This window comes from Sinohyriopsis cumingii, chromosome 16 (genome assembly GCF_028554795.1).
Source record: "Sinohyriopsis cumingii isolate HCF-2022 chromosome 16, ASM2855479v2, whole genome shotgun sequence".
NCBI classification, from domain to species: Eukaryota; Metazoa; Mollusca; class Bivalvia; order Unionida; family Unionidae; genus Sinohyriopsis; species Sinohyriopsis cumingii.
The window spans coordinates 23,385,907-23,407,533 of NC_142976.1; the positions used below are offsets into that span (position 1 = coordinate 23,385,907).

At 39.6% G+C, this 21,627-nt stretch overlaps 1 protein-coding gene across 1 annotated transcript in view; it reads left to right on the forward strand.

Moving 5' to 3' along the window:
• The window catches only part of LOC149780074 (uncharacterized), a 40,077-nt gene extending 24,420 nt beyond the window's left edge, over positions 1-15,657 (forward strand). Inside the window, exon 6 of the mRNA XM_089936311.1 lies at positions 15,437-15,657. Within this exon, the coding sequence (XP_089792437.1) occupies positions 15,437-15,559 (123 nt within the window). The 3' untranslated portion in view covers positions 15,560-15,657. The remainder of the gene's footprint in view (positions 1-15,436) is intronic.
• Positions 15,658-21,627: the final 5,970 nt, after the last annotated feature.

A 21,627-nucleotide genomic window follows, 5' to 3' on the forward strand; every position in this document is an offset into this window, starting at 1 on the left:
GTGTGAGTAAAAAACAAATCACGCCATCCTTATTATAGAATGTCAAGACTAAGAGACATTTTACGTTTTCTTTCTGGTCTATTCTCCTTTAGAAGGTAGTATGAAATTTCACATCAGGGCCAATGCGTCGGCTCACATTGTCAATTTTTCCATTTCCATGTCTTTACTGGCACAAGTTCTTCATCATCTTCAATTTCTTCTTCTTCTGAATCCCTCTTCTCTGTTTCGTTTTGTTTCTGTTTCTTCTCTTTTCTCGTAGGGCACTCTGAATCCCAGTGTCCTTTCTCCCGACAACGATATTAGGTATCTTGACTTTTGTCTCTCTTTTTTAGACGAAGCAGGTATTCTGGAGACAAATACCCATTTACCTTTGCAGATATAGCAAACTTCATTAGCACTTACACACTTTCGTATGACTCTCATCAAATCAACGACCAAAAGAGTATGTTTTGTTGCCACTTTCGCATGTGAATTTTGCTTTCGTATGACTTTTAGCAAATATTTGACCAGCAGGTCGATCTGTGCTGACTCTTCCATCTTCTTGATCGTTTGAGAGTGGAATGAATACGCTGACGCTAAGACACTCTACCTATATACAGAGACCTGCTGCGTATGAAACCTAGTTAAATGTAATTTTGCAATAAGATGAAACGATTTCATTGAGAAAGTAAAAGGCAATGATGTACCGTATCGCCTCACACAAAACCTGAAGTGTTAGTTCAAATCCGTGTCAGCGATTTCGAAGACGACATAACTGAGCTTTAATCAATGCTTTCCATTTATGCCACAAAACCACGAGTCCTGATTCACGCCAAAAGAAATTTCGTTCGGTCCATAAAAAATAGTATCACATCTGAGAAACGCAAAAACGAACTTCCAGAAAACTGAGAACAACGGCTTACACCTGCAAAGTAAATTTATGAGTTCAAGTAGTGCGTAAAACTTAGTCAAATTAAATTTTTATAGTCAAGACGAAACGATCTCTTTTCGAACAAGAAAGCAGACACCAAGCGACAATGGCGATCCGTGTCACACAACACTTTTCAAAATGTATATTATCAGAGGTTTGTTCTAGCGATCTGCACGGTTAAATTAAATGTTGATGTATTTTGCAATAAGACGGACACAATTTCCATGGGATCGCCCATGGTACGATTGTTCGTGCATTAGTTTAATTTTTTAAAATATTTTTTATATAAATCGCCTATAGGATAGACCCAGTAAAGCATGGCCATTCTCGTCACTGTCTGAATAGCTACTCAAGTCAATTCGAAGTAAATGCGGTAAGAAAATAAGTATAGCCAATGAAATGGCTTACAACGGGTGATGCATTGTTTTGTTCTAGGACTGTGTGGCATAATAATCCCTATGTTCTTGCGTTGTTACCATTACAGTGCAGACATACTGAAATGTGAACTTACAAGCCCTCTTTGTGTGTGTTGTACCATTTCTTCTTACCACATCAAAGTACTGAGCGTCACAGTATTGGTTCGCGTTTTGAAGCTGACCATTTTTTTATATCTCACTTAAACATTTTAACATAAACACCCACACTCACATCGCTAGAGTCAGAACAGACGTGTTACAGTATTGAGGGGCATGTTATCGTTTTTTTTTCTTCAAACTAATAAATTTGGGGTTTGTATGAAGTAAAGAACGGAAAGTACAGTGAACCTCAAGGATGATGACCCAGTCTGTCTGTCTATTGATGCATGTATTTACTTAAGAAGAAATATGACCTCTAAAACACAAAGAGATACGGCAAGCATGATTAAAATGAACACAACGATGTTTTCCTTCACGCCCGTGTAATTTAGAGTTTCAATCGTCTTTGAAGACAAACTTGGTCTCCTTTTGTAGGGCTTGAAATAGTAAAAAAACTGAAAAATCTTAAGCACTTTGCTATAGATAATTTCATCAACAGACTAAACAACATAAATACCGTTACAACAATAGAAAGCCTTAAATCTTCTATCAAAAAGAAATGCATCAAAAAATTAAAGATTAACGATAACTAACCAATGAAACCGAATTTAACAAAGGCAATGACATGTGAAGAAATGCCTCTCGCTTTGGAAAGGTAGGCGAATGTACTCTGTCATGTACCATCAACTTGAAAAAAATTATAAACAGAGAGGAACCTGAATTAAAAATTCAGTTGCTTTTTTCTTCAAAATTGTTTCGTTTCTTTTTTCTTTTTTTGGAACAAATCTAAGCACTAATATAGAGTGGAAAATGGAAAATGCACATACAAGCTTTGATATTTCTGAAAAAATGAGGGGATATTCCTAACGTTCATAACCACCTATATATGCTTGGACTTGTCTGTGATTTATCCACAAAACAAGATGTACATATTTCTGGTCAAGCTGCAAGTGTGTGCGTGTTTTGGAAAATGGTAAAAATTGGATATACAATTTTCTCGTGACACTTATAAAGTGAAGAGTCTGTGCAAGTGTCAAAAGCCAAAGTCATATAAGTTTTGTATTTTGTACGGCTTGTAAAGATTTCCACTTTAGAAAATGTGAAGTATCACAAGTTATTATCACAAACAGAAGTGGAACATAGGGGCTTGCAAGAAAGAAAATAACCCAGACAGTTGGTGTCATCAAGAGTGCTAGAGACGGTACCCGAACTTGCTTGCTTGCTTACTTGAATTAAAGTGATTTTCGCTCTAATGGAGCATGTATCACTGGTTTAATAACGCACCGCGTGAATTTTAATTACTCCTGGGGAAGGAAAGAGAGCCTCATCCCCCAGGCTTTTATGTACTCACAGACTATTTTTAAATTTAGCCACTCAGGTGTAGGACTAACTAGTCCTTAACAACCTGACTGAAAGGCTTTAAACATGAGTGGGAATTGTCTCACCACACACTCATTTTTCTGTCCGAACGTGGTAAAGGAGGAAAAAGGTGCTCAGCAAGACAGCCATGGATGTTAAGTACTCACCAAAACGCTAGCCCGTACTTGTTTAAAATCAAGTCGTGTCACCAAAAAAGACGACGTGTACGACATCAAAGGCATTGTCAACGCAGAAACCGTAAAGTGGGCAAACGACGTGTCAAATAAGTCAAAGTACGTTGGCAAGGATATCCGCCCAGTTTTCATTCTTGGATCGACGCTTCGCACGTCATCGACTATAAAAAGAAGTGACCATCATTCCCTTTCACACAGATTCAGCTACTGCGATCACTCCTTCACCCAATTCTTCTCTGCAAGATTTACAAAAACAACCCTTGTGGATGTGGTATGGAGAACGTGTGCCTAAAACGCAAATCGTCTTTTTCTGCCAAACCTTCATGGTGTATTGTGTCATCGGTGCAGCCATTGCCAATTTGAGTTTGCAACAAGGAAACAAACAATTATGGACCATTGTATTGAGCAGTTGCATCGGTTACCTGCTTCCCAATCCCTCCCTGAAATTCTCCTCGAACGGGAACAACGGGAACCTTGTGTCCAGTGTCAGTGCCAGTCACCACTCCAACAACAACCCCATTTTGGGCGGAGACACTCCTCTGACTTCCAGTAACACATCGGAGAGCCACAAAACTCTGGAATTATGAGCAATAACAACCAATTTTACTTAACCTTACCCAGTGACAGTTCCATGGAGGTGTTTCCCAAGAACACGTTGTGATGTTACACGGTCAAATTCCTCAGAGCATCCAGTTAGATCACGAAGCCCATTGGGAAGTGGCTTTAGTGGAAATCATTCACCCAACACAAATCAAAAACATCACCGAAAAGCAAAATACTTTCGAGGTGGAAATCCTGAATGCCCAATTGGAGGAAGAAATCAATAAAATCGGGTTTTTAGGGGACACAAGACCAGCCAACAATCCAGCCTTCATTATCTACACCTTGAAAATTCCTTCAGGCTATTATTTTAGTGCTGAACATTTGGTGGACACTATTGCGGACAGGTTGAACTTAGCCTTTGGCAAAGCACTGAACAGAGTCAAAAAAAGTGTGAAGATTGAGTACCATAAAGTGGCTTATCGTCTCATGATCAAATTTCAAGATACGGACGCACTGTCCCTCAGGTTCAATGGTAGTTTGTTTGAAATTTTGGGTGGACATGCAGAAATGGTCGCAAACAATTTGAGCCCCAAGATCAACAGTAATATGGATTTTTACAGAGCTTTTGGAAACCCGGTAGAACTGAACCAAGGACTTAATTTGATCTTTGTGTATTCCGATGTGGTGGAGTACAACGTGGTGGGACACACCTCCGTACCGTTACTGCGTGTCGTTCCTTTCAAAGTGGATAGTACCACAAACAATGACAGGAAGGTGCAAACACCTATCACGTACACCGTGAATTTGTACATCCTGACTATTTGCCCGTCAGTAAGTCGTATTTAGACACGGTCAACATTGCTTTAAAACGAGATCTGGGACAAAATATTCCATTCTCCAAAGGGAAAGTTACAGTGAAACTCCATTTTCGAAAACGGTTCTCTAACGAATTATAAGTCAAGACAGCGACGAGGGACATTTCCACCCTATAAAATCCGGCCACATGCGTGTGGAATTTCAGTTTGCAGAAAATCTACGCGCAGATAATACGGTGAACGTCATTCTGTATGCTGAATTTGACAATACGATATAAACCAACAGTTTGAGAGAAGTCATTCTAGACTATTAGAAGTCATGGAAGACTTTTATCAATGTTTATACAGTAGGGATTCTTTGGACATGGAATGTGAAGATCCTGAGGAAGGAGAACCCCAAGACAAAGACGAAGAAGTCATCATGATGAAGTCTAGATGGCCAGAATAAGAATCACATTTAGTTTCCTGTTATGCTATGGTCTTGACAGAAAAAATTAAGGAATTGATCAAGAAAGATTGCTATGGATGTCATAACGATCATCCCAGTCAAATTCAACACGATAAATACCTAATGCTGAGTCAAGAAGAAAAATTGGACGAATATCTGGACGAAGCTTGGAGTCTCATCTCGGAAGAAGACGTGTTACAACAGTGGTATAAAGGCTTGCGTGAACATTATTGTCCTCCATTAACAACTCAAGAGATCCATCGCATCGAAGCTCTCTTGGATCAGAGTTGGGAGACAAGGCGAAGAAACGTTTATTTGTCAGACATTTTCAAGCAAAACGTCAGGATCGAATTGATGACTTATCATTACCTGTGAAGAAAAAACCCACACAAAACAGGGATACCTGGGAACTTTATTACCTTTTGAACCACAGTTCGTACACTGCTTCTTGGAATCCTGTCGTCTGTGCTAAAGATGAACTCCCTCATCGCAAACCTCAAGACCATCAAGCTTATGTGATCAACACGGACGACAGTCATCTCCCAGGAACCCACTTGGTAGCCGTCTACTTTCCTCAAGAAGGATGTGTGGAATATTTCGATTCGTATGGATTGCCTCCTTTGGAAGACGATATCATTGACTTTATGAAAAGAAATGCTCAGACCACCCGATTCAATAATGTGAAATTACAAGGCACAGATTCCTTGGTGTGTGGACAGTACTGTGTGTATTTTCTGCATCATCGCAGCCTGGGCTATTCCTTAGAACATTTAGTGACTCATTTTGATCCTCGTTCTTCTTTAAGAAACGATGTGAAAGTAGATCAATGGTTTTGTGACCATTATGCTTATCTTTTGTCTCAAGCTAGGAAACGTAGTGTCCATCAATGGCCTAATGACTTCCAACAGTGGAAATCGCAATTTCATTCACAACGTTGTCAACCTGTTTAAAGTAGAGTGTTAGTTGAAAACAAATGTTTGTGATTAGAAAAAATTGTTTGATGTTATATTGTTGGATTATTGTTAAAAATGTTAGAGTTGTTTGTTAGTGTTAAGTGATTTTTAATAAAAAAAATGTAGTGTTTTGAAGAAAAAAATGCCTTTGTGGTTTGTTTAACTATAGGTATCCTGATTCATGCTCTTTGACCTCTCTCTATCCCTCCCATAACACTATTTGAACGGTTCCACTCGAAAACCGTGTAGTAATGTTTTCCTTCACGTCCGCGCTTTGACCATAAAAACGGGGCAGTCTCCAGTCTGCCCATCCATTGTCGACTCATCTTCCTACGAAGATGTGCTCAAGATTAGCCAAGTTGAACGAAGCCTATGTGAATTTGCATAGGGTCATGACAAGTCTGATACCGAGACCTGAAGAGATAGACAATATCATAATGTTGAAAGTCACTGAAGACCTGAAAGAAGAGCTTTTCAAGGAGGAATTCAAGAAGGAGAAAGAAGAATGGACGGAGAAGTACAGACTTCATAAACAGCAGAGAGAGCAGCAACAGCAGCAGCATGAACCTGACAGAGGCTTTGTCAACAGTTGTATCGACACCAAAGAGTTCTTCTTCTCTTTCCGAAGAAGCAGACCTTATCCTGTGAGAAAGCCTGTCGTCAGAGGAGACCGCCATCTTATAACCTAAGCGATCGCCATAGCTTCAAGTTCCCAAAAAAAAAATTTCAGGGCTACCCCATACTCTCGAAAAGAAATAACATTCAATTGCCTATGATATGTTAGTCAGTTAGAAGAAAAAATACAGAAGTGAGTCTATCAGCACATGATTTCTTCATCTTGGTTAGAAAGTGTGATTCTAAGTCCTTCGTTTCCGTCGCTTATCAAAATTGTAAAAATAGTAATGTTCTGTAAAAAGTGAGTGAGTGTTTCTTTTAGGTCTGTGCCTTTTTTTTTGTTGGTGATAATATGGATAATATAAGTTCGGGTACAACAAAATTAAAAGAATTAGGCCCAGAACTCGGTGTGGAGGGAAGAAATATACGCAACAGCAGCGGGAGCAAGAAATGCAGACCTAGCAAGTTAGCATTCCACCCACCTCGAGAACACAAATAACATCTAGTCAACAGCCGACTATACCTAACAAACAACCCGCCCCGGAAAGAGTGGTGGCAAAAGAAAGGACCAATTATGTTAGACAAACGGTATGGCAAATTCAGATGTAATTATCGGAGGCACTACGTTCTTTTCTCACTCCGATACTACAGGCAATCTCAGCTGAAAGAACAACCACAACAACAATAACAGCGACAGACACCATAGCAGCGGATTTGAAACTATCTACCTCAACTGAAGAATTAGTATCAGAACCAGAAGAAGAAATTGAGGCGGTTGAGGAGGAGGAGGGGGACGCTGACCCTCGTTGAGAAGTACACCGAAATGGGGCTAGATCAAGTATTGTATGACGTCAACAAAGCAGGGTAGTTTATTAGAGCCATACAATACGTTGCCTACAAATCTCTAGATACCTTTAAACCAAGACCTTCTCAATGGGGATTAGGGGTCAGAGTTCTTCCCGAATTCTACAGACAAGCCTACACTGGATACCCCCTCAGTCAACTGGTAGAAGCCGCTGCTTACATTACCGCCCATCATGGCTACGCATTTCTTGATATCAAGAATCATGAGACTAGGAGTGCGGGAAAGAACGTGAAAGCAAAAGAGAGACGTGTTACCTTCTAACAGAAAAAACAGCCTTTTTTAGGGCTCCAAAAGATTGCTTTTATTAAATAGGGAACCATATATGGCTTGGTATCCCTCCTTGACTAAACTATTCTCGAAACAAACTTGACCCATTGGAACACCGCAACAAACTTAACTTTTTAAACCTAACAGTGACCAAACTGGTATATGTCGCTTAGACATAATGATTTAAATAAGATCAGTATGACTATTTTTATGTACACTAAGTACTAATATTAGACAGATATGTTAGGAAGTAGGAAATTTAACAGACTCGTTAGATTTGAACTAATTGCACAGGTGGTTAACACATTATTGGTACTTTTTATTGTCCATTAGCAAAGACGGGACTTGATTTGAAATAAGTACGGGCTAGCGTTTTGGTGAGTACTTAACATCCATGGCTGTCTTGCTGAGCACCTTTTTCCTCCTTTACCACGCTCGGACAGAAAAATGAGTGTGTGGTGAGACAATTCCCACTCATGTTTAAAGCCTTTCAGTCAGGTTGTTAAGGACTAGTTAGTCCTACACCTGAGTGGCTAAATTTAAAAATAGTCTGTGAGTACATAAAAGCCTGGGGGATGAGGCTCTCTTTCCTTCCCCAGGAGTAATTAAAAATCACGCGGTGCGTTATTAAACCAGTGATACATGCTCCATTAGAGCGAAAATCACTTTAATTCAAATAAGCAAGCAAGCAAGTTCGGGTACCGTCTCTAGCACTCTTGATGACACCAACTGTCTGGGTTATTTTCTTTCTTGCAAGCCCCTATGTTCCACTTCTGTTTGTGATAATAACTTGTGATACTTCACATTTTCTAAAGTGGAAATCTTTACAAGCCGTACAAAATACAAAACTTATATGACTTTGGCTTTTGACACTTGCACAGACTCTTCACTTTATAAGTGTCACGAGAAAATTGTATATCCAATTTTTACCATTTTCCAAAACACGCACACACTTGCAGCTTGACCAGAAATATGTACATCTTGTTTTGTGGATAAGTCACAGACAAGTCCAAGCATATATAGGTGGTTATGAACGTTAGGAATATCCCCTCATTTTTCAGAAATATCAAAGCTTGTATGTGCATTTTCCATTTTCCACTCTATATTAGTGCTTAGATTTGTTCCAAAAAAAGAAAAAAGAAACGAAACAATTTTGAAGAAAAAAGCAACTGAATTTTTAATTCAGGTTCCTCTCTGTTTATAATTTTTTTCAAGTTGATGGTACATGACAGAGTACATTCGCCTACCTTTCCAAAGCGAGAGGCATTTCTTCACATGTCATTGCCTTTGTTAAATTCGGTTTCATTGGTTAGTTATCGTTAATCTTTAATTTTTTGATGCATTTCTTTTTGATAGAAGATTTAAGGCTTTCTATTGTTGTAACGGTATTTATGTTGTTTAGTCTGTTGATGAAATTATCTATAGCAAAGTGCTTAAGATTTTTCAGTTTTTTTACTATTTCAAGCCCTACAAAAGGAGACCAAGTTTGTCTTCAAAGACGATTGAAACTCTAAATTACACGGGCGTGAAGGAAAACATCGTTGTGTTCATTTTAATCATGCTTGCCGTATCTCTTTGTGTTTTAGAGGTCATATTTCTTCTTAAGTAAATACATGCATCAATAGACAGACAGATTGGGTCATCATCCTTGAGGTTCACTGTACTTTCCGTTCTTTACTTCATACAAACCCCAAATTTATTAGTTTGAAGAAAAAAAAAGATAACATGTCCCTCAATACTGTAACACGTCTGTTCTGACTCTACCGATGTGAGTGTGAGTGTTTATGTTAAAATGTTTAAGTGAGATATAAAAAAATGGTCAGCTTCAAAACGCGAACCAATACTGTGACGCTCAGTACTTTGATGTGGTAAGAAGAAATGGTACAACACACACAAAGAGGGCTTGTAAGTTCACATTTCAGTATGTCTGCACTGTAATGGTAACAACGCAAGAACATAGGGATTATTATGCCACACAGTCCTAGAACAAAACAATGCATCAGTTGTAAGCCATTTCATTGGCTATACTTATTTTCTTACCGCGTTCACTTCGAATTGACTTGAGTAGCTATTCAGACAGTGACGAGAATGGCCATGCTTTACTGGGTCTATCCTATAGGCGATTTATATAAAAAATATTTTAAAAAATTAAACTAATGCACGAACAATCGTACCATGGGCGATCCCATGGAAATTGTGTCCGTCTTATTGCAAAATACATCAACATTTAATTTAACCGTGCAGATCGCTAGAACAAACCTCTGATAATATACATTTTGAAAAGTGTTGTGTGACACGGATCGCCATTGTCGCTTGGTGTCTGCTTTCTTGTTCGAAAAGAGATCGTTTCGTCTTGACTATAAAAATTTAATTTGACTAAGTTTTACGCACTACTTGAACTCATAAATTTACTTTGCAGGTGTAAGCCGTTGTTCTCAGTTTTCTGGAAGTTCGTTTTTGCGTTTCTCAGATGTGATACTATTTTTTATGGACCGAACGAAATTTCTTTTGGCGTGAATCAGGACTCGTGGTTTTGTGGCATTAATGGAAAGCATTGATTAAAGCTCAGTTATGTCGTCTTCGAAATCGCTGACACGGATTTGAACTAACACTTCAGGTTTTGTGTGAGGCGATACGGTACATCATTGCCTTTTACTTTCTCAATGAAATCGTTTCATCTTATTGCAAAATTACATTTGACTAGGTTTCATACGCAGCAGGTTCCTGTACATAGGGAGAGTGTCTTAGCGTCAGAGTATTCATTCCACTCTCAAACGATCAAGAAGATGGAAGAGTCAGCACAGATCGACCTGCTGGTTAAATATTTGCTAAAAGTCATACGAAAGCAAAATTCACATGCGAAAGTGGCAACAAAACATACTCTTTTGGTCGTTGATTTGATGAGAGTCATACGAAAGTGTGTAAGTGCTAATGAAGTTTGCTATATCTGCAAAGGTAAATGGGTATTTGTCTCCAGAATACCTGCTTCGTTTAAGAAAGAGAGACAAAAGTCAAGATACCTAATATCGTTGTCGGGAGAAAGGACACTGGGATTCAGAGTGCCCTACGAGAAAAGAGAAGAAACAGAAACAAAACGAAACAGAGAAGAGGGATTCAGAAGAAGAAGAAATTGAAGATGATGAAGAACTTGTGCCAGTAAAGACATGGAAATGGAAAAATTGACAATGTGAGCCGATGCGTTGGCCCTGATGTGAAATTTCACACTACCTTCTAAAAGAGAATAGACCAGAAAGAAAACGTAAGTGTCTCTTAGTATTGACATTCTATAATAAGGATGGCGTGATTTGCTTTTTACTCACACTTTATGAAATTGTGCTCTTTCACCTATCTCTATCCCTCTGGATCATGTTTTAGTTAGAATTGAAATGGAAGGATGTTTTCCTTCACGCGCGCTCTTTAGGCATGCAAGTCGGTAAACAATAGTCAATCTATTCATCCATCATTTTGTGTCTTGATGTTTCCTAAATCTCACACTGATGCCATAAAATAACGGGTTAAATGGGTTTTGTAGTGTTGGGGTGGGGTGCGGTGTAGGTGCTTGGCAGAGTTGGTCATTGCAGGTGAGGGCTTAGGTGCTTTCAAAAACATTTTCTTCTTCACTGTGTTGATGGAATATAATTGGCTATTTTCTTCATTCTATGTTGATAGTATATATAAAGGGTTATTCTTCACTCCGTGTGGATAGTGTATAATGGTTTTCTTCTTCCCTCTGTGTGGTTGGTATATTATGGCTTTTTCCTCTTCCCTCTTTGAGGATAGTGTATATTGGGTTATTTATTTCTTCCCACTGCGTAGATTGTAGATATGGGGTTTATTTTATTTACATCTCACCTCCGTGTGGATAGTAGGTATGGGATTTGTATTCTTCCTCTTCCATGTGTAGATAGTATATTTGGGGTTTGTATTATCTCCCTTCTGTGTGGATAGTATATTTGGGGTTTGTTTTTTTTCCTCTTCCCTGTGTGTGTGTGTGCGTGTGTCTGTGTGTGTGTGTATTCGCGTCCGTTGTGTAGATCGTATATTTGGTTGTTTTTTTTCTTCTTCCTCCCGAGTGTAGATCGTATATTTGGGGTTTGTCCGCGTTAGCAACGTTGTGTGCATAGTATATTTGGGAATTGTATGCGTTCGGGTACGTTTGTATGGAAAGTATATTTGGGGTTTGTATGCGTTCGCGTACGTTTGTATGGATAGTATATTTTGGGGTTTGTATGCATTTGCGTACGTTTGTGTGGATAGTATATTTGGGGTTTGTATGCATTCGCGTACGTTTGTGTGGATAGTTTATTTGGGGTTTGTATGTGTTCGCGTACGTTTCTGTGGATAGTTTATTTGGGGTTTGAATTATCTCCCTTCTGTGTTGATAGTATATTTGGGGTTTGTTTTTTCTTCTTCCCTCTGTGTGTGTGTGTGTGTGTTCGCGTACGTTGTGTAGATCGTATATTTGTTTTTTTTTCTTCTTTCTCGGGAGTGTGGATAGTATATTTGGTGTTTGTATGCGTTAGCGACGTTGTCTGGATAGTATATTTGGGGATTTTATGCGTTAGCGACGTTGTGTGGATAGTATATTTGGGGTTTATACGCGTTAGCGACGTTGTTTGGATAGTATATTTGGGGTTTGTACGCGTTAGCGACGTTGTGTGGATAGTATATTTGGGTTTTTATGCGTTGGCGACGTTGTGTGGATAGTATATTTGGGATTTGTATGCGTTCGCGTACGTTTGTATGGATAGTATGTTTGGTTTTGTTTTTTTCCTCTTTCCTCTGTGTGTGTGTGTGTGCGTATGTCTGCGCGCGTACGTTGTGTGTGTGTGTGTGTGGGTGGGTGTATTGGTCTCTGTTTGTCCGTATAAACTCACTTTATCCCTATCAAATACACTCTACCTACTTACCTACAGTAGCGTGTATTCAGGTCAGCCACTTGCAACGCTGTTGACATTTATCCCCTTGTGTTCAGTACAGTGACGTCACTGACACTGGAAATGTTAAGACTATAAATATGGACTCAGGGATATCCATAGGTTGCAGCTATACATATGTACTAGAGGTCATAAACAGGAACGTCACTCAAGCTGAGGCTACAAAAAGATAGTGGGATTTTCCAAAGGAATAACCCACAAGTTGGAGCTGTAAATAGATAGTTGGATTTCATATGAATTTCAGCTGATTATAGATACATAGGTATTTATCCACGATCGTCACACAAGTTGATATTGTAAGTAGTTACTAATTGTATCCATTTTATAGTGCGTGTGTGTGTGTGTGTGTGCGCGTATGTCTGCGCGCGTACGTTGTGTGTGTGTGTGTGTTTGTGTGTGCGCGCGCGTATGTCTGCGCGGGTACGTTGTGTGTGTGTGTGTGTGTGTGTGCGCGCGCGCGTATGTCTGCGCGCGTACGTTGTGTGTGTGTGTATTGGTCTCTGTTTTTTCCTATAAAACTCACTTTATCCCTATCAAATACACTCTACCTACCTCCCTAGAGTAGCGCGTATTCAGGTCAGCCACTTGCAACACTGTTGACATTTATCCCCTAGTGTTTAGTACAGTGACGTCACTGACGCTGGAAATTTTGAGACTATAAATATGGACTCGGGGATTTCCATAGGTTGTAGGTATACATATGTACTAGAGTTCATAAACAGGAACGTCACTCAAGCTGAGGCTATAAAAAGATAGTGGGGTTTTCCAAAGGAATAACCCGCAAATTGTAGCTATAAATAGATAGTGAGATTTCATAGGAATTTCAGCTGATTATAGCTATAAATAGATAAATGGGTGTTTATCCACGATCGTCACACAAGTTGATATTGTAAGTAGTTACTAATTGTATCCATTTTAGTCTAAACCATTGTAACTTAATTTTCGGGGATATGTTTATTTTCCTTTAAATTCTGGGACAATTTCGTCATTTTAGCATTACTTTTAGTCACATCCATTTTGTTGTTGAGCATTTCCTTGATTATAGCTATTTATAGCATCATTACAATTATGCAAATTTTTGAACACCTCAGCATGATTTCAGGTCTTGGTAATGCTTTATATATAAATCTCACGCTTGTACTAGTGTATGTATGTTTCTGTCTCTGTTGTGTTTGACCCTCTACCATCATTGTCCCTAGACAGTCCCACCATGTTCAATTCCCCTTGACGCTATACAGACCCACCATGTTCAATTTCCATATGTTAAATTCCCTTGAGGCTATATCCCCCAAGGGGTTTCCGTAATGTTAAATTTCCCATTGTCCCTAGACAGTCCCACGATCTATTCCCCATGTTAAATTTCCCATTGTCCCTAGACAGTCCCACGATCTATTTCCCATGTTAAATTCCCATTGTCCCTAGACAGACCCACACTATAGTCCCCTGTTCCATTCCCCTTGTCCCTAGACAATCCCAAACTCTATTCCCATGTTAAATTCCCATTGTCCCTAGACAAGCCCAAACTCTATTCCCATGTTCAATTCCCCTTGTCCCTAGACAAGACCAAACTCTATTCCCCATGTTAAATTCCCATTGTCCCTAGACAAGCCCAAACTCTATTCCCCATGTTAAATTCCCATTGTCCCTAGAGTGGCCGAGCAATTTTCCCCATGTGAAATTTACATAGTCCCGAGAGTGACCCAAGGGGTGTCTGTAATGCTAATTCCCATTGTACCTAGGGTGGCCCTATTCACTACTATTGTTCTACGTACATCCCGCGCTTTAGGAGCAGGGGGCCCCGCCAAAATAATCCAAATCTGGACCCGCGTTGGTTAAGGCTGTTACTGTTCTCATAAACCCTTCATTAGAGGAAACTTTTTCTGCAATGTTTAGGAATACTTCTCTTTTAATATTTCTTCAATTGAGTGTTTTATTTGGGTTTTGGGTGTTTGGGTTGGGAGTTGGTGTGGTTAGTGAGGTAGAACGTGTTTGTTTCTTGTTTTTCTTTAGTGTTTGTTTGCGTTTTAATTTATTAACTTGATTGCTATTTGTGTGAGCAACTGGACTTTTTATGATCATTGTAAAGAGCTCTAACATAATGTTCCATTTTGGTAATTAAAAGCGAAATAAAAGTATCCAGAGACAAATTTGTACCTTATAAATTGTCTTTGGGAGTTATTTATAAGTCAACAGGACTACCTTCTGAAACGTGTACTTTTTGTTTTCAACAATTTGTACAGTATTTTCCCGTCAGTTTAGCGTATGAATGATTTCAAAGGTTGTTACAGCTGCTTTACTATTTTGTCACCATGGGTTTTCAAAATCAGTTTTTTACCACTATAAATTGTATCTATGTTTTGCTGAATTATGCTTGTAAAGTTTGAAATCTTAAAATTGTACTCAAATTTAACTGAATAAACATGTGTTTATTTACCCCAAAATGTGCAGTCTCTTCACTCTTCATAATGCATTATTTTCACCGCCTATTGAATATATCTGGATGTTATCATCATCGAAAGTTGTCTGTCAGTCTGTCTCCTTTCCAAAACGTTTGAGTACATTGTATTTGACATATGAAATTGGCAAATACACACTTGTATTCACTTATATTTCTTGCTGCACTGCATCTATCTCTGACCACGCTTGTATCTTTTATAGACTTGAAGGCAAATAGGCATTCACGCTGGATACTGACATTGTTGGTTTAATCCTAAACTGGTGAAATTTTTATATTACCTTTCTGAACTAGTTTTGTTTCATTATTCATGATGTGTAACAAATATTAAAGTATTATTTTGTATTCGCATCACTAGCTGCTTTTAAAGTCTGGTTGGATTTTCTAGTAGCATATATTCAATGTTACTATTATGACAAAAATTTCAAATTACGTAAACTGCATCTTCATCACTATTTGCACACACTACAAGACAACATATGCGCTTTGGGCTGATCACCCGAAGTTCCACGAGAATTTTTTCGAACGAGACTAGAGATTTTAAACGTTATTATTTACAGGTTGTGGATACGGGATCTGCCTTCACCGGCAAGGGACACAGCCGGATTGACATCTGCGTCGCAACCCGATCCGATTCTTATGATAACACCATCAATGCCCATCTGACCCTCGTCTTCCAGTAAAGAGTACCATCGGCATGAATTAACTTATGTCGACAGTCCACGGGTCTAGCTAAAACCTGGCTACTTCTGTATTATGCGATTAAACTGTTTGCAACTCAGTTTTCTTTTCTGATACACAGTTAAGTTAAAGAAGTAAGTAGTTCAATACAATGATAGTTAAGCAGGGATAAATATATGCACAAATAAATATTACATTTTCAAACTTATATTTAGCGTAGTAATTGGTACCGATGCTTTATTTTGATTGTATACTCGTAGCACCTCGCCTTCATTCAAAGTGATGCTCATTTTGACTTCATATAAGCTATTGGCTTTCACTGTAAGGATTTAAATGTAATAATGTGTACCGACTGTATAATTATATATTATATTATAAAACTGAAGATCCTACTGATGAAATTGCACTTTTAAAAACAGTATTATACTTTTCTGCGGTCTCGCGAGCACCCAACCCGAAGTCATAACTTCGAGATAAATCGGAGAGGAACTGTTCCACGAGAACATTACTTAATCGACATAACCACATCATAGTTTTATCTCGAAACCTTCTTGTCCTACCTTACTGCTGGTAGCAGTCATCAATAATTCTGCTATTGCGACACACATCCACGAGTAATTATTAGTCGTTTGTCTCTATTCCTTGTGTGTATCAGTGTATGTCGTATCGTAGGTTGGTGTTGATTATCACGATACGTGTCATATGTTTGGCATTTCAACCCAAATTACTTGTAGTATCCGTCCGTCAACAAGTCAGATCAGATTAGTTCTTTCAAATCGGTAAGATATGTGTGTTTTTCTGACTATTCATGTATGTACGTACTTGCGTATGTCTATTCAAACCAAAGATATCCTTTCAGCACAAATTCGTTTTTTACCCACATGGCCGTAAGGAGTGCATCCGTATGCTGCCCGTCACAAATTGCTAGTTTTAAGTATTTCGTTTAAAAACTACGAATCTAACGTCAAAAGAACTGGACAGAGAGCGCTTTGGCATAAAGGTTTTTCAAATTTTTATAAAAGCTATCGGGAGCTCAGGGTAGCCGAGTGGTCAAAAGTTCTCGCCTTTACAGATCACTCGCATCTAACCTCTGTCCGCATGAGTTCGAGTCTCAGCCCAGTCAATGTGGGTATGCGCGAAAGCTTGCCAGTAGCTTCCTGTGGGTTGGTGATTCTTCCCGGGGTTTTCCAGGGCTCTTCCTCCATCGATATGCCGTCAGTTATGGTCGCGTTACTAAAAGACGAAAACCCGTTAAACGTTTTATCATAAAACACTACTTGGAGTTGGATCAAATTTGTCAGAAAGCGTTGTGACATCAACATCAATTAAGTTTTTGCAAATGTAACTGATCCCATATCCAATATACACACCGTTAATAAAACTAGAAACCTTAAAAAGACTTCGTTTTAAAAAACAGCTCAAAAGAATTATGGCAAACTTGACAGTAATCATTCTATTAAAGACCTTTCAAGTTTGAACTAACGTTGACAATCTGCTGTTCAATATGGCCGTCTTTATTAAAAAGATAAAAACCTCTTAATGATTTCGTCTGATATTCTGCCCAACAGAATTCGATCACATTTGACATTCAGGAACATGTTATAAATTCCTTTCAAAATTTACTATTGTGCTAATCAACTGTCAAACAAATTAAGATATAAAAAGATTTACGAGTAGTTAAGGGGGTCGGATTAGCCTCAATGGGAATTAGCATTAAAAGCACCCTTGGGTCGGATTAGCCTCAATGGAAATTTAACATGGAGAAAAATCGTGGGTAGGATTAGCCTCAAGGGAAATTAACATGGAGAAAATTGTGGGTCAGATTAGCCTCAAGGGAAATTTAACATGGAGAAAATCGTGGGTCAGATTAGCCTCAAGGGAAATTTAACATGGAGAAAATTGTGGGTCAGATTAGCCTCAAGGGAAATTTAACATGAAGAAAAATCGTGGGTCAGATTAGCCTCAAGGGAAATTTAACATGGGAATAAATTGTGGGTTAATGTACGTACAAGGGGAATTGAACATGGGATTTTTTTTTTTTTTAAAAAAAAGGGGTAGGCAATTGAAAGGCTATCTCTTTTCGAGATATATGGCTGGCCCTGAAAAGGGCCTTTGGGTTTATGTTCATGTATTCATTAACATAAATGGCACCGCATTGGTCTTCTTCTTGTCCTTAGGCTACGTCTCACTGTTGGCCCGTAAATCAGCACTCTTTTCAGGCATCCTTGTCTTTCAACGTAGATCCTACGTATCCACAGGCTGGTGTTTGTCCTGTGGACAACGGTCCACTTCGATCGGACATACATGAGCAAGTCTGTCCGAAACATCATGGAAGACACAAGGGTGGATGACTCAACTGTGGTCCACATCTTGAAGCGACGAGAACAGGTGAATCAATGCAGTCAACGGCACTTATTTATAGGCAGAGGCAGGATTGAAACGAATTGAGTTCATTCACCAATCCAAACACGCGTTACGAAATTCAGTTAGCCCCCATCCAATCCGAAGAGAGCAGTCTGTGACGTCACGTAGTCAATATAGATTTGCCAGCGCTTGTGTGCAGTCAATCTATGCGACAGTGATTCAACATGACGGAAACTCAGAAAACGATTCAATGGGGTGCACCAGCAGCGGAGACCGCCCAAGGGAACCCGGACTTACTTTCAGAAGAGGTGAATTGGGATTTTGTGGATTTTCTCTCTTCGCAAGAATTTGTTCCGGAACCTTCGTTACCTTCTTCATTACCGCAAGTGGAGAATTTTAGACAGAGACAGAAAGAAGAATTGGAGAAATTTATACAACGACAAAAGGAAGCGGAACAAGCTTTTCTCCTACAGCAACAGCAAGAAGAAGAGGTAAGAAAAAAACAACAGCAGCAACAGCAAGAAGAAGAAGTAGCAGCAAAGAAACAAGAGGGTGAAAATCAAACGGTTACGGTACTGTTGGACATTTTAGCGGAGTTAAGAAGTCTGAAACAAATGTATCAGACTTCTTTATCACGACCGAAGAGAATACGACCTTCCCGAGCTAAACAAGTCAACCCTGTGACTAAGCCTACCGTACCACCCTTAGTGATTTCAACTCAATCATCATCAACAGTACGTAGTCCAGAAGTAGACCTTGGCCGTGGCAAAGGCTTAAGGCAGTTAAAGTTGATTGCTTAAACTCACCCCTACACCAAAAAAGGCCCTTTTCAGGGCCACCCACATTTCTCGAAAAGAAATACAATTTCAATTTGCCAATAACTCCCCAAAAAAATAACCCACCCATTTTACCTTATAGTACGTGTCTGTGTATGAGTGCGTGAGTGTAGCTTCTTATTTTAAAATCAAAACTCAAAGACACTTACCTTATATCATTAATTTATTCTTTTATCCATTTTTTTACAATCCAATTCACAATTCACAACACAACACTTTAATAAAAAGTTCATTGACTTCTTCTTTCTCCTTGTTTAGTCTCTCTGTTTTTTGAATTTTTTCACCGTCACACTCTTTTCCTCTTCTTCTTCCTCCTCGCTTACTTCCCTTTTTCTTTTTTTCTCCTGTTTCTTTTTCTTCACCTGTCTTCTTTCTTCCTCAGAAGAATCCCTCTCTTCCTCTGAAGAATCCCTCTCTTCTTCTGAAGAATTCCTCTTTTCTTCTGATTCCTCTTGTTTCTTTTTGGGGCAATCTGGAGACCAATGTCCTTTTTCTTGACAATAATAACAGGTATCTTGACTTTTGTCTTTTTTTGTCCCTGTTTTTGTTCTTTTTTGACGGTCTGGACACTCTGAAGACCAATGCCCTTTCTTCTGACAGATATAGCAAGTATCTTGACTTTTATCTCGAAAAGAAGGAGAGTAGTCCGTAGGCTGGTCTGAAGAGAATTTTCTAATGACCCCTCGCAAAGCTCTGACGAAACGTTCGATTTGGTTAGTCTCTTCCATCGTTGTCCTCGGCTTGAGAGTGAAATGAATAGTGAAAGAACAAGACACACACCCTTTTATATACGCTGGTCTGCCATGACTATAAATTAGTCTATGGTGTTTGAACTTGAGTCATTTGACGTTTTTCACTCAAGATGAAACGATCCAATTCATTTGAGAAGAAAGAAGAAGAAAGTAAGAGGCAGAAACGTGATCTATCGCCTCGTACCAGGGCTGAAATCTTGGCACAAATTCATGCCAGTGATTTTGAAGAGGACATGAGTGAACCAGAATCAGAACCCTCTAAACCAAGTTCACCACCCTTAGTCAACCCTGAAAAGTACTATTCCATTCGAGAGACGGAAAAGCGCTCCTCTAGAAAATTTAGAACCACGGCTTACAAATACACGGTGAAGTTTAAAGATTTCAAGGCTGAAGTACCGTTAGAGAAAGCAGAAGGGTTTATCACTGGGGTGTGGGATTCTTTGCTCACTGCACTCAAGCGACAATGTCAACCCAAAGAAGACGATCGCTTGAGACTTTCCATACAACACGACGGTTTGAAATCCCCTGTTTGGATCGAGTTTAGCACCCCTGCAGAATTGACCGCTTCCAAAGTCATGGACAAGATTCAACACGTACAACAATCTAATGACCAGTTTGACATCACCGATGGAAAAGCCACACTGGACATGACCCACGTCTCTCCTCCTCAAGGGACCGGACAACGCAATAAGCTGTTATTGGTGAACGAACTTCGCAGTACCAAAAAGAGCCTCGTCCAAATTCACAACCCTCAAGACCAGATGTGTTTAACCCGTGCCATCGTGGTGGGACGAACCTATGCCAACAAGAACTACACGGTAGAATGGAAAAGAGCCTGGAAAACTATTCGACAATCGGACCGAGCTAAACAACGAGACGAAGCAGAACTCCTGTTGCGACAAGCTGGCCTGTCCAAAGACACACCCTGTGGCATTCCTGAAATGCAAAAATTGCAAGATGTCCTAGCTCCACGATACACCTTGAAAGTGCACCCTCAAGAAGTGCGCGGACCTCTGTTGTCTCGAGATCAAGATTTTAAGGACGGAAAATACATTCACCTTTATCATCACGATGAACATTTTGATACCATTACCAGTATCACTGGATTCCTGGGATATGTTTATTATTGTGAGAAATGTGACCATGGTTATAACAATCGAGAGCAACACAAGCATTGTGGATTGAAATGCCCAGGATGTTTGGCCTCTTCACCCTGTCTGAGCGAAGAACCAGTGCCTTGTTCAACTTGTCTGCGCACGTTTGTCAGCCCTACCTGTTACCAACAACATCTGAAAACGCAAGGTTCACAGAAGAAATGCGCTTGTCAACTGCTGAGATTGTGCCCTACGTGTGAACAAGTCATACGTACCAATAATACCAAGGCACACGTATGTTCAGGAAAGAAAAAATGTCACATTTGTCACCACATCGTGGACTTGGAACACCAATGTTACGTGCAAAAATACCAATCCCCACCAGAGAAAGAGGACGGCCACAAGAAGAAAGGCAATTTCATCTTTTTCGATTTCGAATGCATGCAAGAGACTGGCATTCACATTCCTAATTTCTGCGTGGCTCATCGAGCGTGCGAGAAGTGCATTCAAGAACTTATCTTCAGTCATTGCCCTCACTGCAGCAAGATTCCCGGAGGGCGTAAAAAAATCTTTCGAGGACCGAACACGTTAGCCGATTTTGCCCAATGGGTCTTAGACCCCGTCGACAAGACGTGGAGCCAAGAGGACATCGAACGTTACGGAGATTGTCATCGTCATGCCACGGTGATGGCTCACAATTTCTCCGGATACGATGGACAGTTTCTTTTGAGGTACTGTACGGAACAAGGCACCGAGCGTCCTAAAGTGACTTTGAACGGAGCCAAAATCATTTTCATGCAAGTGGGACAAGTACAGTTTAAAGATTCGATGAGTTACTTGGCCATGCCTTTGAGTCGAATGCCTAAAACGTTTGGAATGACAGAAATGGCTAAAGGGTACTTTCCACACTTTTTCAATACGGAAGCCAATCAACACGCCGTTCTACCCCATTTGCCTGAGGCTCACTATTACGACCCCGACAACATGCGTACCGAACAACGAGAAGCTTTCTACGCTTGGTACC